At 44.5% G+C, this 20,950-nt stretch overlaps 1 protein-coding gene across 1 annotated transcript in view; it reads left to right on the top strand.

The window, feature by feature from the left end:
* rasal1a (RAS protein activator like 1a (GAP1 like)) overlaps positions 1–20,950 on the top strand; it is a 146,683-nt gene that overhangs the window by 32,975 nt on the left and 92,758 nt on the right. Inside the window, 1 exon segment of the mRNA XM_078421548.1 lies at positions 11,034–11,115. Coding sequence (XP_078277674.1) covers positions 11,034–11,115 — 82 coding nt within the window.

The following is a 20,950-nucleotide window of genomic DNA, read 5'->3' as shown; positions in this document are numbered from 1 at the left end:
TTATACATAAAATAAATTTTACTTTATCATTAGGAAGCTTAATGAGAGGTATAACAGTTTTGGAAACACTCAAAGTTATGTGCAGTGTAAGGATTGATTTATTGGATCGGTATGCAGAGGCCTGAGTTATTTAGCCAGCTTTTCCAAGACTCGTTTGGGGAATCAATTTGAGAACAAATTTGAGATCTGTTGCAAACAAATTCCTTGCAAGTCTATTCATAAAAAAAGCAACCTATTTGCCTGGTTGTCCATTACTATTCTCTGGAAATGCTTATTTCGAGATGAGGAACTCTTTAAGTGCGGGCAGTTATAATGGAGGAAAATGTGATGGCCAATTTACTCCCAGCAAGATCTTGCAGATGCATTGAGATAATGGCCTGCTTCCCTTCATGTAGTGGTTATTCTTTGAGGAGAAAAGTATTGGCTAGGGCATCAGAGATAGTGTCTGTGTCCATTTTATGAATAGATCTAATGGGGCGGCACTGCGGCACTTTTATTAATATAAGTAACTAATGATTGAAGACGTGAGGGTCAAGAGAGCAATTATTTGTAATTAATTTGTTTTTTTTAAAAGAATTCCCAGGCTGTAGAATTGAGAGATTGCTGTCAAACACGTTCTATTTTAAAGAAGGGTCCCGACCAAAAACGTCACCCATCCATCTTCTCCTGGGATGTTGTCCGATCCGCTGAGTTACTCCAGCACTTGGAGTGTTACTCCAACACTCTGCCTCAGAAGGCAGTGGAGGCCAATTCTCTGAATGCATTCAAGAGAGAGCTGGATAGAGCTCTTAAGGATAACGGAGTCAGGGGGTATGGGGAGAAGGCAGGAACGGGGTACTGATTGAGAGTGATCAGCCATGATCACATTGAATGGCGGTGCTGTCTCGAAGGGCCGAATGGCTTCCTCCTGCACCTATTGTCTATTGCCTATTTATCTCTTCTTTTTGTAAACCAGCACCAGTAGTTCCTTGTTTCTACATTACCTTTAACACTTTTTCACAGAGGGCATAAATGTCTCTTTTTGCATGAACAGTTGGTTTCAGTTTCTCATGTTAACAAACTGCTTGTATCTGACATAATCCTGTATCTGACACAAAATGCGGGACACAGAGGGACAGGCAACATCTCTGGAGAGAAGGGATGGGTGACGTTTTGGGTTGAGACCCTTCTTCAGACTGAAAGTCACGGGAAAGGGAAACCAGACATCATGTAGGTCCAGGCGGACTGAGCGCAGGTGTTCAACGAAACGATCATCCAGTCTACGTTTGGTATCAAGAATGTATAAAGGGCCTGTTCCACTTAGGCGATTTTAAGGCGACTGCCGGTGACTAGGCTGTCGCCGACAGTTCGCCGGGGTGTCGCGGGCATGATCGTGCTATTAGTAAACTGGAAGTCAATCCAGTTTATGCCTTGTTACCGTGAAGCTTGGTTTTCAAGTAACCCGGGCAAGATGTTATATTTCAAAACTCTCAAATAATTACAGACTTGTCAGTGATTTCAGCGAAAATTAGGACGCCGGAGAAACATTGATAAGCGTGGGAATTTCGCGATGTTTCCGAAGACGGTGTAATCTCTTAGCCAGGTGCTAGTTTCACAAAAAAAGTAACTTGTATCGACCTGACTCGGCATTGTCGTGGTCATTGTCGTAGGGTAAAAGAAAATTTTGGCGATCTGCTACGACTTTGACAGTCGCCGGCAGTCGCTTAAAAAATCGCCTAAGTGGGACAGGCCCTTAAGAGTCCACATCTTGTCTTGTCTTGTTGATTCTGCACCAACGGCCGCTGTTGGGCTATAAACGTGCAGTCCCTCATGCATGCAGTTGCAGATTTAAAATCTAGTGTTTGCAAGCAACAGTTTAAAAGATTTACTATCAGCAGCAGATTTTATACGCGGTGGCAAAGGATTCCAAACAGGGATGGTTTTGGGATACAGCAAGTAGCGGAAACAGTCTTTGTTGGCCTTGATGGTTATATAATTCAACGATTGGTTTAGTCGAGTTTCTAGTCTGTTGTTCCGACTGTATGAAAGATGGGCAATGTTGGATGGAGCTAATGAGTGGGTTTCTTTGTGGACTGCAGTAAGCCTGGATATTGTACAGCGTCTTTGGAGGGTGTCCCATTTGAGTTCATGAAGCATTTCTGTGACACTACTGGTCTTCCTATAGTCGAACATCTTGAACAACGGATACAGTAGATGAGGTTGGAGGAGGAGCAAGTGACTCTCTGCCTAACCTGAAAGAACTGTCAGGGAGATCATGGAAACTCCACGCAGACAGCACTCAAGGTCAGGATCGAACCTGGGGCCCTGGCGATGTGAGGCAGCAGCTCGACCAAATGGTTGAGGCAAAAACAAGGAACTGCAGATGCTGGTTTACAAAAAAAGGGCACAAAGTGCTGGAGTAACTCAACGGGGTCAGGCAGCATCTCGGGAGAACGGATAGCAAGAAGAAAGGTCTTGACCAAAAATGCCGCCTGACCATATACTCCTGACCATATACTTGACCCATTGAGTTAATCCAACACTTTGTGTCATGAATTGTTGAGGCAGCTACAATAATAACATTTAATATGAATTTGGACAGGTATATAGATAGGGAAGGTTGAGAGGCATTTTGATCAAACATGAGCAGTGGGAATAGCTTAGATAGACATCTTGGTCTGCATACATTATTTGGGCTGAATGGTCTGCATCCATGCTGTATGACTTTCATATGCTATGAACGTGAACATAGCAATACTCACATCCATTCAATCTATTCTTGGAGGTTAATTGGAAGATTAATGTTGGTCCGTATGCTACCCCATGAATTTTGGATCCATTTCAGGATATGGTCTAGATTATGTTATTGAGCCTCTGAATTGGGGCTTGTGAACAGATAAAACTGTATGAAACGACCACTTGTACACAAGGCGTGACAACTCCTGAATAGGGCTGGAACTCTATGGGAATGATATTCCCCACACATACGTTAACAATGCAAATCGACCAGTTGCATCTATTCTCCTCAGCAATCTATTCTTCTACCCATGAGATCTTTCTCAGAAAATGAAAGTCATGATGCAGCTTCATTGGACTTCGGTCAGGCTGTATTTGGAGTATTGTGTGCAGTTCTGGCCACCCTATTGTAGGAAGGATTTGGAGAGGGTGCAGAGGAAGTTCACCAAAATGGTGCCTGGATTCAGGGGTATCAGCTACAGGGGGGGAAGAGTTTTTCCCTGGAGCGCCGGAGGTTGCGGCGAGATCTGATAGACGTATGTGCAATTAAGAGAGGCACAGATTGTGTCGACGGTCAGAACCTTTTTCTCAGCATGGAAATATTAAAGACTCGACTTACTGCCTTTAGAGCATGGCGTTAAGGTGAGAGGGACAATGTTTAAAGGAGATGGGCCGAGCAGGTTTATTTACGCAGAGGGTGCTGTGTGCCTGGAATGTGCTGCCGGGGGTTATGGTGGAGGCAGATATGATAATGGGGTTCAGGCGACTTTTGGATAGGGACGCGGATATGAAAGAAATGGAGGCGCATGGATCTTGTGCAGGCAGTGAAGAGTTGGTTTTGTCATGCTGCTTGGTGCAGACTTTGTGGGCCAAATGGGCCTGTTCCTGTGCTGTACTGTTTAATGTTCTATATTCATGTTACAAGATGAAAGAATCTCATTATTTTGAGAGGGGTCTCGAACCGAACCATCACCCTTTCCTTCTATCCAGAGATGCTGCCTGTCTATTCTCATCATTTTGAGAACTGGACACGACACGGGTTTCTTCTGAAATGACACATTCATTATTAAAGCTTTCAGCAGAGAATGAACTTTCAACTTTGAATGGCCTTTGCACCTTTAAAAGTAATTCCTTTCTTCTCTGACTCACGAGCTGCACATTGAGTTGTGTCATTCAGTTCAAAGGCAGAAAGGGAAATTGAGACGGTCAGGGATGAGAGCTGATCTCCAAGCCAGCAGTCAGTGAGAGCAGGCAACGTGCTTGAATATTGATGCAGCCTTGTAGAAAGGGAGAAATGCTTTTGCATGGGTTAAAAACAAATCATTGGGTTTAGCTCAGTTGAGTTTATTGTTGTCATGTGTGCTGAGGCACAGTGAAAAGCTTTATGCTGAGTGCCATCTAGTCAGCGAAAAGGCAAAACACGATTACATCAAGCTGACCACAGTGTCTACAGAAATAGGATAAGGGTTATAACATTTAATGCAAGGTAAAGTCTGATTAACAATCGTTTGAAGGTGTGCAACGAGGTAGATGGAAGGTCAGGATTTCTCTCGAGCTGGTGAGAGGACGGCTCCGTTTCCTGATAACAGCTGGGAAGAAACTGTCCCTGAATATGGAGGTATGTGTTTTCAAAGCTGCACCTCTATTCTTTTGCATTCAGTTGAACATCAGAATAACAATTTTTTATCTCACTCAAATAATACATTATAGACACAGGAATTTGCAAATGCCAGAATCTTGGGCAAAACATAAAGTGCTGGAAGAACTCAGTGGGTCAGGCAGCATCTGTTGAGGGAAATGGACAGATGATGTTTTGGGTCAGGACCCTTCTTCAGACTGATCGGGTGGAGAGAAATGGACAGTTGACATTTGAGCTCGGACCCCTTTTTCAGTTTGAAACACCTCAGGCAGAGTCTGAAGAAGGGTCCCTACCTGAAATGCTATCTGTCCATTACCTTCCCAGACACTTCCTGACCATCTGAGTTCCTCCAGAACATTGTGTTTAGAATAAGTTGATGTTACTTTCCCCGATACACAATGAAAAGTAGTAAGAGCAGAGACGACCAACAAAATTTGCTGCCTATCAAGTTTGGTGATTTGTGTTTGATTTAGTGCATCTAATTTACCTGTGACCATCCTACCGTGCATTTTTAAAATTGATATTGGCCTATTTTTTGCTGGAAGAAGATACCTTTATTTGTTTACTCTTGCTTGGTGTGGCAGTGGCACAGTGATTGGGTTGCTGTCTCACAGCGCCAGAGACCTGTGTTTGACCCTGACTATGGGTGCCGTCTGTAGGGGGTTTGTACGTTCTCCCTGTGACCGCGTGGGTTTTCTCCGGGTGCTCCGGTTTCCCTCGAGGTGCCAAAGCCGTGCGGGTTTGTAGGTTCATTGGCCCTCTGTAACCTGCCCCTAGTGTATAGGATACAAAACTGGGATAACATAGAGCTGGTAGATGGGTGACCGTTAGTCAGTGCGGACTCGGTGGGCTGATGGGTCTGTTTCTATGCTGTATCTCCAAACTAATCTTATGACGTAGAATGTTTGCTGAGTCAGCAATTCTGTCCTATGTCCAAATCCTTTATAGCCAAGTTAAAGCGCTAACGTTTAAAAAAAATTGGACTTGTAGGGTACATCATCATATCATATCATATATATACAGCCGGAAACAGGCCTTATCGGCCCTCCAAGTCCGTGCCGCCCAGCGATCCCCGCACATTAACACTATCCTACACCCACTAAGGACAATTTTTACATTTACCCAGCCAATTAACCTACATACCTGTACGTCTTTGGAGTGTGGGAGGAAACCGAAGATCTCGGAGAAAACCCACGCAGGTCACGGGGAGAACGTACAAACTCCTTCCAGTGCAGCACCCGTAGTCAGGATCGAACCTGAGTCTCCGGCGCTGCATTCGCTGTAAAGCAGCAACTCTACCGCTGCGCCACCGCGCCACCGCGCCGCCCATAATGGCACTTACATCGTAACATAGAAAATTGGTGCAGGAGTAGGCCGTTCGGCCCTTCATGCAGATCATCCAAAATCTGTTCCCCTGTTCCGGCTTTTTCCCCATATCCCTTGATTCCCTTAGCCCTAAGAGCTAAATCTATCTCTCTCTTGAAAACATCCAGTAAATTGGCCTTCACTGCTTTCTGTGGCAGAGAATTCCACAGTGGTGGCTCTGTGCACTGACGTTGTGTGGGCTACTATCTTACACACTTATACTTAGTATGATTGTGTCTAATGTATTGTCACTGAACTGTATGCAAAAAAAAAGTTTCTTATAGGCACACGTGACCATAAAGTACCAGTGAACCAGTGAAATTATTGGTTGACAGGTATCAATATGACTTTATTGCTTGGAGTCCATGAGGATGAAGGGTGCTCTTATAGAGGTGTATAAAACCATGGGGAATAGATAGAGTGAATGCATAGAATCTTTTACCCAGCATTGGGGAATCAAGAACCAGAGGACATAGGTTTAAGGTGAGAGGGGCAACTTTTTCACTCGGGGAGGTGGGTGTATGAAATGAGCTGCCAGATAAGGTAGGAGGTAGTGTTTAAAATGCACTTGGGCAGGTATATTGGAGAGGATTGTTTCAGCGGGATATGGGCAAAACACAGGCAAATGGAACTAGTGCAGATGGTGCAGCTTGGTCAGCATGAACGAGTTGGGCCGAAGGGCCTTGTTTCCATGCTGAATGAATCTTTGACTGAGTGCTGCCAGCACATCTATTGAACTGAGGTAAAAAGCTGTCTAATTGCAAATGTTAGACACAAAAAGCTGGAGTAACTCAGCGGGACAGGCAGCATCTCTGGAGAGAAGGAATGGGTGACGTTTTGGGTTGAGATCCTGAAGAAGGGTCTATCTTCTGTGTAAACCAGGATCTGCAGTTCCTTCTTACATAATTGCGAATGTTTTATGATATTAGATGAAAATCCATTAATGTGTGTAAAATTCCTTCAAGAGCTGTTTTAACAAAGACAGCGATATATCTGGAACAAACACTTTAACATCTTTTGGAAATGCTGCCTATTTAAAATAAAGCTGTTCACATTTCACACCAATGTGTTTATTTCTAATCTTGTGCAGCACGTTTTCAAATGATGTATAACCAAACGCCAAGTGGGTTAACATAACTGTACGGCTGTCTCTTTAAGGACTATGAGTATACTGCCATTTTATTTTGTCTTTAGTGCATTCAGCTTGCTTCTTAGAAGAAAGAAATTAAAAAATTGTGCCCCATCACCTCTCATACAATGTTTATGAACAGAATGTGCTGAGGAGCTTAGAAGATAAGACAACTAAAATCTATTCCCCAGGCAGTGTCTACTTGCTAATCCTCTAATTAATTGAGTTATTGAGTGGAAAAAAAAATTGTAAATCAACAAGGCAACTTCACAGCTAATTGAGAATTTTATGTAATTTCATTTGAAACAAGCTTTTAATCCGGTAAATCCAGGCACCCTGGATCAGTTCAGGTTGGCGACATTATTTCAAGGAAGACGTGGGGAGAAGGCAGGAGAATGGGGTTGAGAGAGAGAGATGGGCCAGCCGTGATTGAATGGCAGAGTAGACTTGATGGGCCAAATGGCCTAATTCAGCTCCTAAAATTTATGAACATGATAGTTATTACAATAATAACATTGGAATGTGTGCCATGCTGTGGCAGAGCTCCCTTTGAACTGATTATCCTTGTTCCCTTATTCCCTTATTCATTATACATTATTCCCTTAACGTGTATCTATACACTGAATGGCTCGATTGTAATCATGTATTTCCGCTGACTGGTTAGCACGCAACAAAGGCTTTTCACTGTACCTCGGTACACGTGACAATAAACTAAACTGAACTAAAGGTCTTGGACAGAGCTAAATATAGAATTCTTGGGTTCCTGGGCTCTAGAACTATTTGAGGTTATTTGGAAACTCATCCTTACCCCTTCCACCACATCCCTCTTCCCACCCATTAAAAAGAACACGTATCCATTACAGGAATCAAAGGATGTAGGTAGAAGGCGGGAAAATAGTAACAAGGTAGAAGATCTGGAGTATTGTGTACAGTTTTGGTCTCCTAATTTGAGGAAGGACATCCTTGTTATTGAGGCAGTGCAGCGTAGGTTCACGAGATTGATCCCTGGGATGGCGGGGCTGTCATATGAGGAAAGATTGAAAAGACTACGCTTGTATTCACTGGAGTTTAGAAGGATGAGAGGGAATCTTATAGAGACATATAAAATTATAAAAGGACTGGACAAGCTAGATGCAGGAAAAATGTTCCCAATGTTGGGGGAGTCCAGAACCAGGGGCCACAGTCTTAGAATAAAGGAGAGGCCATTTAAAACTGAGGTGAGAAGGAACTTTTTCACCCAGAGAGTTGTGAATTTGTGGAATTCTCTGCCACAGAGGGCAGTGGAGGCCAAATCACTGGATGGATTTAAGAGAGAGTTAGAGAGAGAGCTCTGGGGGCTAGTGGAATCAAGGGATATGGGGAGAAATTGGGCACAAGTTACTGATTGTGGATGATCAGCCATGATCACAATGAATGGCGGTGCTGCCTCGAAGGGCCGAATGGCCTCCCCCTGCAACTATTTTCTATGTTTCTATGTTAAGATCAGCCAAGATCTTGTACATGACAAACCAGGCTAGAGGAACAGAATGGCTTATTGCTGCTCCTATATATGATCTTAATGCTATCCTATGTGGCGTCGGTCACGACATTGGATCAGCAGTTACCACACTGGCACTCATTGTAAGGTGAACTCGCCCAATAGGAGGGCCCCAGTCCACAGAAGGGTGCAGTCCTTTGCCATCAGAGAGAGGGCACAAGGAAAATTGGATTCATCCCAGCACCTCCTGGCTCTATAAGGGGTAGGGCTGACAAGGTGGTGACAACTTGAGCCAAGGGCCACTAATTGGACCCAGTTGTAGCTTGTCTGACTGTGGCCTCGGCTTAGCACAGAGTGCTGGTGTTTTCCAGCGGCCAAGCATTGTTTGTGGTGTGGGACGTTGGCTTCCTCTGGGCCTGTCTGCTGGTGAGGGAGGTCGGAGTGGCCCTAAGGGAGGACATGTCATCACACCCAATACATTTCATGAGCTTCATCGCACAGGGCCAAGCCTTGCATTACCAATTTCCACTAACGCATTGGTGATGGAAGGGCGATGTGCTTACCTGTACGGTTTATCAGTGATGACCTGTACTGTACTGTTTATAAATGAGCTCACTCAGCACAACACTGACAGGAGTTTAAATGCCAGGCCCAGCCTCCCGTGAGAGTGTCGGTACAGACCCTGTCCTTTGGCATCTGCTGAAAGTCAACTGACGCTTTGGTGCCAAATCACAGTTTGACATTTATCTCCCATTGGAGCTATTTCGTGAGAAGCACTTCCAGACATTAGTCACCGTTCAGGATGTAATTTTCAGAGCTTTAAAGGGAAAGAAGGGCCAGGTTGTGGACGTGTCAGCCTCGGCTCACTTAGAAGCACTGGAGCTCCGAGCCAGAGGGTCATGGGTTCAAATCTCCCTTCAGCAACCGAAGCACAAAACCCTCATCTGCTAATGAAGCGCTGTACTGCCAGAGGTGTCAACATTTGGAAGACACATTAAACTGAGGCTTTGTTTACTGTCCTGTGAGATTTGGCAAAGTCTGATGGCTCTCTGGACTTTGACATTTTGGGAGGAGCAGCTGTGTAGAGTCCTGGGCACTTTCAATGTCACCAGCATCACAAAAACCTGCCCCCCCCCGAGGCTGCTTGTCATCTTGTTGTTTAAGGGAGAGATCTACACCCAACATAGTTCCAATTTCCCCCTTGCCACAGCAGTGATCTTGTTTCACAATGATTTCCTTGGGTGTGAAATGTCCTGGAGTTGTACAGCACCGACACAGGCCCTTTCACTCAACTCCCCTCCATGAGTTGCCCCCTTCAGTCTGAAGGAGGATCTCAATCCATTTTCTCCACAGATGCTGCCTGACCCGCTGAGTTACTCCAGCGCTGGGCGTATATCTTCACCCCCATCCAACCTAGGCCCATTTGTCCAAGTCTGGCCCAAATCCCTTCAAACCTTTCCGATCCATGTACCTGTTGAAATGTCTTCCAAATGTTGTTATTGTACGTGCCTCATCTACCTCCTCTGGCCGCTCGTTGCATACACCTACCACCCTCTGTGTGAGAAAGTTGTTTCTCAGGTTCCTATTAAATCTTTCCCCTCTCACCTTAATCCTTTGTCCTCAAGTTCGTGATTCCTCTACCCCTGGAACCCTTTAACATCAAACCTCCCGATTGCTATTCAAATCATGGAAAATGGGACCATGAATATTTCTAATTAATGCCACCCATGGTCAGCCATTTTCAGTGTTGAGACCTACCTTGGGTAAATCTCATCATGTTCTTGCCTGCATTCCTCCTAATCATCTATCCCTGGATGTCAAGAGAATGAGTGACCAGATTCGAACCTTTCAAACACAGTGATGTTTAAGGGTAGGAAGGGACTGCCGGTACTGGTTTGTACCGAAGATGGACACAAAGTTCAGGAGCAACTCTGCGGGTCAGACAGCATCACAGGAGAAAAGGAACAGGTGACCTTTTGGGCCGGAACCCTTCTTCAGACTGAAAGTAGAGGGTGGAGGGGAACTGCAGGTAGAACAAATCAGGGCTGGCAGCAAATGACCAAGGAAGGATAGAGCCCATAATGGCCCATTGTTGGCTGAGGAAGAGGTGATAATGAAGGGATGCAGGGATGTGAACAGTGGAACTAGTAGGACCACTAGGCTGGGGGAGGGGGGAAGAGAGAGAATGCAAGCGGCACTTGAAATTAGAGAAACCAATGTTCATAACCACTGGGTTGTCAGCTGCCCAAGCCAAATATGAGATGCTGTTCCTCCAGTTTGTGTGTGGCCTCACTGATAGTGGAGGCGGTGCAGGACGAGAAACGTTAGTATCGGAATGGGAAGGGGAGTTAAAATGTTTAGCAACCGGGAGATCGTGTAGGCCAAGGTAAGGTGAGCATCAGTGTTCAACGAAACCATCGCCCAGTCAGTGCTTGGTCTCGCCAATATATAGGAGCCTCGCCGAGAATAACGGATATGGTAGATGAGATTTAACCTGAACTTAAGCTGCAATTCAAGAAGTGTATTGCCAGTTCCACGGTGTGTGCCATTGGAGCTGAGGTCTCCCTGCTGGATCTACTCTTTTAGCAACTGATCAACTCTAATTAGCTAAGCCGGATCCCAATGCTCTGACTGCAATTGAATAATTGCCCAATCTGCTGTGATTTAAGAAAATTTCATGGATGTTCTGTTCTTCATTACCCCCCTAGAGATCTTGCACCGAGAGATATCTCTGGCACGTCAGACCCGTTTGCAAGACTGGTGTTCAACAACAAAACTACAGAAACAGCAGTAAGTTCCTCAGGCATGAATTTTACCTGTCATTTTTTTTTAAGAGTTTAAAGATACAGCATGCAAATAGGTCCCATCAGCCCACCGAGTCCACACCGACCACCCGTCCACACTCGTTCCATGTTACTCCACTTTCTCACCCACTCCCTACACACCAGGGACAATTTACAGAGGCCAGTTTACCTACAAACCTGCACGTCTTTGGTACGTGGGAGGGAACCGGAGCACCCGGAGGAAACTTGCGCGGTCTCAGGGAGAACTTGCAAACTCCACACACAGTGGGACAGCTGAGGAACCCTGGGAAACCTGCGGTCAGGTTTACACTCCAGACCCTGGCGCACGCGCTCTATAGCAACAAGATGGCGGACACTGCCGTGGAGTTCCCAGCTCCCAGGAAGAGAAAGAGCCCACGGTGCAGGCCCCAGGGTAACGGTGGGCCGCTGCAATGAGTGGAAAAGAGTGGCTACCAGGAGAAAGGTAGGTAGGAAGAAAGATTAACCTATAAACCTGCACGTCTTTGGAATAATTTATTCCTGAAGGTTTGGCTAAGGGCAAACTGGTTTTGTGGACATGTAGAAACAAGTAACTGCAGATGTTGGTTTACAAAACAAAGGAAACAAAGAAAAAGATACAAAGTGCTGGAGTAGCTCACCTGGTCAGGCAACATCTCTGGGGAACATGGGTAAGAGACGTTTCGAGTTGGGACGTTACCTATCCACATTCTCCAAGAAATGTTACCTATCCACATTCTCCAAGAAATGCTGCTTGACCCACTGGCTAGCACTTTGTGTGTGGTTGTGTTGACATGTGATATTCCAGTTTATTTTTTTCTTGGAGAGGAACCAAATGAACTATGTCAGAATAATTAAATAATAACTGGAAATTCTGGAAATAAGTGGCAAGTCTGGAGCTATCTGTGAAGACAGGGAGAGGGCTAATTTTGTATGAGTCAGGAGGTCATGATGCAGTTCCATAAGACTTTGGTTAGGCCACATTTAGGGTATTGCCTGCAGTTTTGGCTGCCCCAACACAGGAAGGATGTGGATGCTTTGGAGAAGGTGCCGAGAAGGTTTACTGGATGCTGCCTGAATCAGAGTGTATGAACTATAAGGAGAAGTTGGCCAGACGTAGTAGACTGATTTCTCTGGAACACTGGAGGTTGTGGGGCGACCAGTATATAAAATAGTGAGAGGCATAGATAGGGTAGACAGTCAGAACCTTTCTCCCAGGATGGAAATATTAAGAGGGCATAGGTTAAAGGTGAGAGGGACAAAGTTTAAAGGAGACGTGGGGGCAAGTTTTTTTTTTACACAGAGGGTGGTGGCGTGCCTAGAACACGCTGCCAGGGGTGGTGGTGGAGGCAGATATAATAGTGGCATCTAAGAGGTGTTTAGACAGGCACGTGGATATGCAGGGAATGGAGGACTATGGATTATGTGCAGGCAGATGAGATCGGTTTCAGTTTAAGTTCAGTTTCAGTTAGGTACATTGAAAAGCTTTTGTTGTGTGCTATTAATTCTGGGGAAAAACAAAACTTGATGACAATCGAGCCATTATCTTGGAATGGCGTTTGGCACAGCCGGGCATTGTGGGCCGGAGGGCTTGTTCCCTTCTGTGTTCCATGATCGTTGTTCTATGTAAACCACTGTAAGCAGCGGAGGAAGGGGGGAACGGAGGGGCTCCACGGCAGGGTGGACAAATGACAAACGGGGGTTAGATACCCAGTGAAATCTGGATGTCAGTCAGAGAGGGAGATATGAATAATAGGTACAAGATTATTGTCTGAAATTACCAAAGAAAAATGCTGGAAATCCAAAATAAAAAACAGAAAATACTGGAAAAGTTCATTGCCTTAAGATCCTGAAGACTCTCTCAGGTCCAGAATTCTGCACAGTGCCAGCGGGAGAACATTTTCCACACCATTGCCATCAACAATAGGCAGCACAGTGACACATTGGTAGAGCTGCTGCCTCACAGCGCCAGAGTCCCGGGTTCGATCCTGATCACGGGTGCTGTCTGTACGGAGTTTGTACTTTTTCCCTGGTGACCGCGTGGGTTTTCTCTGGGTGCTCCGGTTTCCTCCCACAGATGTGCAGGTTCGTAGGTTAATTGGCTCCAGTAAAAATTGTAAATTGTCCCCAATGTGCTGGTGTACAGGGTGATCGCTGGTCGGCGCGGACGTGGGCTGAAGGTTCTGTTTCTGCGTGGTTTCTTTGAAGTCTAATGTCTAAACAGCTTCATGTAACCAACATTACTGGCATTTTCCGCTTTCATTTAAAATATTTTGTTTTTGTTCCCGTAATGAAATGTTCCATGTTGGAATATCAACGAGCTTACTGACACTTCAAATATCAAAATGTTAACAAAACACTGAGAAGCCTGAAGAAGTGAATTTGCTCTGACCTGCAGAGTGAGTTAGTGGCTGCACTGGTAGAATCGGTCAGTAGGTTTTTGTGTCTTGGGTTGAAGAAGGGAAGGCCTGTTGCACGTTATTGTCATTCAGTGAGCCCACAAGCATTCACTCCTTTGTGTACTGTTTGTCAATGGTGTTTGTATTCATCACATGGCAGCAGGCTGGGATTTGGGATGTCGTTCACCCGTGATAATATTTCTGTGTCATTTAGGTTCACTGGTGTAAAGTACAGTGCACTGTCCAGAAAGGACATCACAACCAGTAGTCAGGCGTGTTGCGAAACCGCACTTGGAGTATTGTGTTCAGTTTTGGTCACCCTGCTGTAGGAAAGGTGCCACTAAGTTTAGAGATATAGCATGGAAATAGGCCCTTTGCTCCAGCGAGTCCATGTCGACAAGTGATCCCCCTTATCCACTAGTTCTATCCTGCACACCAGGGACTATTTATGGAAGCCAATGATGTCGTTAAACTAATCTCATCTGCCTGCAGTTGATCCATATCCCTGTGCCATATCATGCCAAATGGCAAACCCATATGCCTATTCAAAAGTCTCTTAAACAGTACCACTGTATCTGCCGCCACCACCACCCCTGGCAGCGCGTTCCAGGCACCCACCACCCTCTGTATGAATTCACAAAACGCTGGAGTAACTCAGCAGGTCAGGCAGCATCTCAGGATGCTGCCTGACCTGCTGAGTTACACCAGCATTTTGTGAATAAATACCTTCGATTTGTACTAGCATCTGCAGTTATTTTCTTACACTACCTGTTGTTCCACTGTGGTACTCCACTGTTCTCCACAAGGTATGTCCACTTTGAAGAAGTTCTCCTCCTCTCTTCGACTAGAGTTTAACAACATGCTCTCTCACTGCTCCCCCTCTGTGATTTCTCCTGCCCTCCTGCTCTACGACCACATTTTGACACAGACAGATCTCCCGGAGGCTGAGCACTTCAACTCCCCCTCCCACTCCCAGTCTGACCTTTCTGTCATGGGCCTCCTCCAGTGACATAGTGAGGCCCACCGGAAATTGGAGGAACAGCACCTCATATTTTGCTTGGGCAGCTTGCAGCCCAGCGGTTTGAACATTGACTTCTCCAACTTTAGATAGTTCCTCTGTCCCTCTCTTCTCCTCCCCCTTCCCAGTTCTCCCTCTATCTTCCTGTCTCCACCTATATCCTTCCATTGTCCCGCCCTCCTGACATCAGTCTGAAGAAGGGTCTCGACCCGAAACGTCACCCATTCCTTCTCTCCTGAGATGCTGCCTGACCTGCTGAGTTACTCCAGCATTTTGTGAATAAATACCTTCGATTTGTACCAGCATCTGCAGTTATTTTCTTACCCTCTGTATGAAAAAACTTGACCCACACTTCCACTTTAAACTTTGCCCCTCTCAACTAAAAGCTATGCCCTGTAATCTTTGACATTTCCACCCTGGCGAAAAATGCTTCTGACTGTCGACCCTACCTATGCCTCTCATAATTTTATATACTTCCATCACGTTTTATATCCTACTATTTCTCAACTTCTAACACTCCAGAGAAATCAATCCATTATTTTACAATCTCTCTTTATAAAAGATTCTGAACAAAGTACACCTCTCAGTATTCATTTTGATTTTACGTGACGAGTTCCCTTCCTTTGGAACAAGTGCTGTTGTAATTAAATCCCCCCCTGTGATATCGGAAAGAAAAAGGAAAGAAATTCAAGGAAGGCTTCACTTTTTAGTTGCTTTCTACCTCAGTTACCAGAAAGCTGAAAGAAAAATCATCTCGCATTGCATTAAACTCATGTTTATATTTAGACAATACAAATGAGTCAGGATTGAGAATTTAAGCTAATTTTGTAACAAGCTATTAATGTTCAATGTGCTAAAAGTTGTCAGATCTGTCGCTGCGGGGGACAAAGCAGGGGGAAATTAGTCACAATACCACTAATCAAACAAATTATGCAAGTGATAGTGTGTAGATATAGTCATTTTGGGTTTGTGCGAATGAATAATAGGCAATTACATCTGATGCCATTTGCTTCAAGACCTTATTCTGGATCAAACCAATCTGAGAGATCTTTGCTTGCATCTGGGACACAAGGAGAATTATAGTTTACAAAGAAAATGGTGGCACGGTGGTGCAGCTGGTGGAGCCGCTGCCTCACAGTACCAGACACAGATTCGATCCTGACCTCAGATGCTGTCCATGTGGAGTCTACACGTTCTTACTGTTTGCAAGGTTTCAGCCAGGCGCTTCAGTTTCCTCCCACATCCCAAAGGTGTGTGGGTTTGTCGTCTAATTGATGAGTGGATGAAAAAAAAGAGATGATATAGAATTTGTGTGAATGGAAGATCGACGGTCAGCGAGGACTCGGTGGGCGGAAGGGCCTGACTCCAAATGTTTTATTGTTCAATGCTCAATGAAAGAAAAAAGAATAAGTTCATAAATTCATTTCCTAGAAGCAGAATTGGGCCATTCGGCCCATCAAGTCTACTCCGCCATTCAATCAAGGCCCATTCTCCTGCCTTCTCCCCATAACCTCTGATATTGTTAATATCATAAATTAGCTGGAAATGGCATAGATTTAAGCAGTGCTTATTTTTGTGCCAGTGCATTGTTTAAAACTAGATTTTAAATGTTATGTAAATAAATGTTATTTCATACTTTCAAGTTATTAGTTTATTAAATTAGAAGTTGATTGGTCGCAAAATCAAAACAGAAAAGGGAGGTAAATTGATGGAAAACAAATTGCAGATAAATGGAGTTTGATTATTAATTGATATGCGTACCAGCACCTTTTTGTCTACAAAATAAGCACTGGATTTAAACAACACATCCTGATATGACAATCTCCAGCGTTGGCTGGTTCATTTATCGCACCATTTGTTGTTATCCACAGACTGTATCTCTCTCTAAACCTCACCATTAGTTCCCAGACTGTTGGATATGGACATTAATCCCCCTTTAGCATTGCCCTCCAAGTTACCTCTGACAATTAGCGGTTCAAGTACCTTTTCACTGAAACACTCTTGTGATGGCAATCGCAGCCCCAGAAAATGAACTGTTTGAATTGGTGAATTGATAAAGTAGATAAATTATCCTGAGAGATTGTTAACAAATCAATATTTAAAATATTTCCTTTTTTCACTTTAATTTTGTGACAATTGCCAATTCCCTTAGCACATAAATATAGAGTCATAGTCACAGCACTGAACCATTAGAGTCACAGCATTGAACCAGGCCCTTCGGCCCAATTTGTCCATGCTGACCAAGATGCCCCATCTAAGCTAGCCCCATTTGTCCATGTTTGGCCCATATCCCTCTATGTTTGGCCCATTTCCTATCCATGTACCTGTCCATGTGTCTTTTAAATAATGTAATAAGACCTGCCTCAACTACCACCTCTGGAAGCTCGTTTCACATGTCCACCACCCTCTGAGTGTAAATGTTGCCCCTCAGATTTGTATTAAATCTTTCCCTCGCACCTTAAACCTATGTCCTCTGGTTCTTGATTCCCCTACTCAGGGTAACAGACTCTGTACTTTCACCTTATCTATTCCCCTCAGGATATCCTTCCTTTGTCCCGCCCCCCTGACATCAGTCTGAAGGGTCTCGACCCGAAACATCACCCATTCCTTCTCTCCTGAGATGCTGCCTGACCTGCTGAGTTACTCCAGCATTTTCTGAATAAATACCTTCGATTTGTACCAGCATCTGCAGTTATTTTCCTACACTATCCTTCAGCTGACTGCGCGTGAAGGAATAAAGTCCTTGCCTGTCCGACCTCTCCCGATAGCTCGGACTGTTGAGTCCCGGCAACATCCTCGTAAATCTTCTCTGCATTCTTATCACAGATCGGACAAATATGTTATTAAGATTTGAAGAACAATATTTGATTAAAGCTGTGTGGAATAGATGGTCTCTTCTTCAGCTATTACTGTTATCACAAAATGTGTATCCTCTTTTGTTGTCACTGATCATTAATCTTAAAACTGCAAAGTCAGAAATTAATTAATCAGTGACTGGTTGGGCAAAGATGTTTCCAATCATATTTTGGGCAGCCCAATGACTTGAAATAGGATGATGACATATGTAAAAAACTGCAAAGATGATGAATCAAAAATAATGCTGATTTAAACATTGATTAATCAAATAGCTAATAGGGTTGCTTGGGACACAAAGTGCTGGAGTAACTCGGCAGGTCAGGCAACATCTCTGGAGAACATGGATAGGTGACGTTTCATGTCAGGAGCCTTTAGACTTTAGAGATACAGCGTGCAAACAGGTCGTTCAGCCCATCGAGTCCGTGCTGACCGGCAATCAGCCTGTACACTAGCACTATCCTACTCGCAAGGAATAATTTTACAATTTTATCAAAGCCAATTAACCTACAAACCTGTACGTCTTTGGAGTGTGGGAAGAAACCGGAGCATCCGGAGAAAACCCATGCGGTCACAAGGAGAACGAACAAACTCCATACGGACAGCACCCGTAGTCAGGATCGAACCCGGGTCACTGGCGCTGTAAGGCAGTAACTCTCCACCCCCTGCGTCCACTGTGCCGCCCTTCCTTCAGCCTGATTATAGCAGGAGGGGGAGATAGCTGGAAAATAGATAGGGAGGACGAGGCAGCTGCGAGGTGGATGTAGGTGATGAAGGTTGTGATTGTCAGAGGGGTGATAAAAGGGGGCAAAGGGAGGCAAAGAGGAGACAAGGAAACAATAGGGTGTCAGATTGCTGTTCAACACCACAGGCTCCCAATCAGCATTGAAACAGATTTCCATTGCTATCCACCTAATTTCTGAACACTCTGCTTTGGATTGTCTACTGCAATTGGCCCACATTGCATTTTAATTTACCTTTAATAATCAATTTTGTGAAGATTGCTTTTACAATGTTTTTGTACAAACCGTGACATATACCTATAACAAATAGCATTCGGTTCGAAACAAAGGATGTAATTACGAAATATAATTACAAGAAACGCGACACAATGTGAATTTGAATGTTTAGAGCTCTGATCTGTCTCTCTCGGTGATAATTCGGTCTGTAGTGTACTGCTCGTTATAACCCTACAGTCTCGCTGTGTTTGATATGCACACACAACTTGCTTTGACTTCACACATTTCTTTTCAGATCTAGTACCAAAACAAAAAAAATTGGCTGTTTATTGAATCATTAGTGAGACCTATATTTACTGTAAATTTATTTGATTCCACAAATTCCTATCGCTCTCCTTTCCATTGGAATTAACTTTATAAAACCCAACATCACTAAGACTGCGTGTTTAACTTTGAAGACCTGCGTTTGACAAAGATTTTCACATGAAGGCACAAGGGAGTTTAGAAACTATAATCCCGACCACAACCATTCAAATATTACTTTAACCAGATTATTAAGGAGTAAGCTGTTTAAAAGTCATTCTTTGAAATGACTTGTCAAGGTGATGGGTAAAAAAAAAACATATCCATCTAAGATTTCCCAATTGTTTGGGAGATTTTGCCCCTTTTAGCTCAGGCAAGTGTTAATAATATTTCTGGTTGTCCATTTTCAAAGGAGGTATTATATGTACAAGAATATGAGACAGGAGAAATGAGAGGCAAAGAAAAGACAATGTGGAGGCACAAGGAACTGCAGATGCTGATTTACAAACAAAGACTCAAAGTGCTGGAGTAACTCAGCAGGTCAGGCAGCATCTCTGGAGTACATGGATAGGTGATGTTCAGCGATAGTAATGTTCAGATGCAATAGTATACAAAGATAAAATAATGAATTTAGACTTTAGACTTCAGAGATACACCGAGTCTGAGCCGACCAGCGATCGATCACCTTGTACGCTGGCACTACCCAGCACACGAGGGACAATTTAGAATTTTACCGAAGCCAATTAACCTACAAACCCGCATGTCTTTGGAGTGTGGGAGGAAACCAGAGCACCTGGAAATAACCCACATGGTCACAGGGAGAATGTACAAGCCATACAGATTGGGTCTGGATTGAACCCGGATCTCTGGCGCTGTAAGGCAGCAACTCTACCGCTGCGCCACTGTGTCGCCCGCCCCCAAATTGTGGCGAACAGACTGGCTGAATACATCGATCACTGGCGCTACATCTAGGGAAATATAGAGACCCAAGTAATGCGTGTAATCCATTTATTGTGCTGTGCCGTTCTGTGTCATATGATATTTTTTAAATGGTATTACTCCTTCGTAAGTTTAAATTTCTCATCATTATGCAACTGCTACCTAGAACTGTGACATCCGGTTGGTAGGCTTAGTGGTGGAGAGATACACATGGAAGCAGGCCCTTTGGCCCACAATGTTTGTGCCGAACATGATGCCAAGACCAACTCTTATCTACTTGTACATAATCTAAATCCCTCCCATTCCCTGCATATCCACGTGCCTATCCAAAAGTCTCTTAAATGTCACTATCGTACCTACCTCCACCATTACCCCTGGCAGCGCGTTCCAAGCATCTACCACCTTCTGTGTAAAATAACGCCCTACTCATCTGCTTTAAACATTGCCCCCCTCGCCTTAAAGCAATGCCCTCGAATATTTGATATTCCCATCATGGGAAAAAGTTAGAAAATAATCTGTGGCAGATTTCCAAGTAGAGCAAGGGAATTATCCCCAAATGCTGATAAGTGACTATTCTTCATATCAATAGAATAGAGAGATACAGCAGGGAAACAGGCCCTTTGGGCCACTGAGTCCATGCCGACCATCAATCAACCATTTACAGTAATCCTACAGTAATCTAATCCAACTTTGTTCACATTCCCATTAATTCCTGCCAGTTTCGACCACTACGCTACACAAAGGCAATTTATCATGGCCAATCACTCCAAAGATCATAAGAACTAGGAGCAGAATTAGGCCATTCAGCCCATCGAGTCTGCCCGCTGTTCAATCGTAGCTGATCTATTTTTCCCTCTCAATCCCATTCTCCTGCCTTCTCCTCACGAACGTTGACATCTTGACTAAGCAAGAACCTATTAATCTATGTTTTAAAAATACCCAAAGAATGTGCAAACTCCACACAGAGCATGCAAGGTCAGGGTTGAACCCAGGTCTGATACTGTGAGACAGCAGCTCTAACAGATGTGCTACTGCTCCATGAAATGAGGCGCAGGTCCACCACTGATTTTCTGGCAACTGGTGGTCTGGCACCTCCTTTAATCTGGATAAAATTACGAGCATACTTGAAATCCCCCCCTCCCCCCTGGAAGTCCCCCAAAGATGTAGCACCTAGGCTGGGCGAGGCAGCCGATCTCGACCTCATCGGGACTTCCGCGGCTGATCGACAGGTCAAATTTGCCCCCCCGTGGCCCGGGCTCTGGAACTCCGGCCCGGTCGAGACAGCAGATCCATTCCCATGGTCGGCTTCCGCGACCGATATTACGGGCCGGTATCTCAGCCACCACCAAGGCT

Source organism: Rhinoraja longicauda, chromosome 25 (assembly GCF_053455715.1).
Source record: "Rhinoraja longicauda isolate Sanriku21f chromosome 25, sRhiLon1.1, whole genome shotgun sequence".
In the NCBI taxonomy this organism is placed as follows: domain Eukaryota; kingdom Metazoa; phylum Chordata; class Chondrichthyes; order Rajiformes; family Arhynchobatidae; genus Rhinoraja; species Rhinoraja longicauda.
Note: the sequence above shows the minus strand (reverse complement) of the source record. Positions and strands in the feature narration are given on the sequence as shown.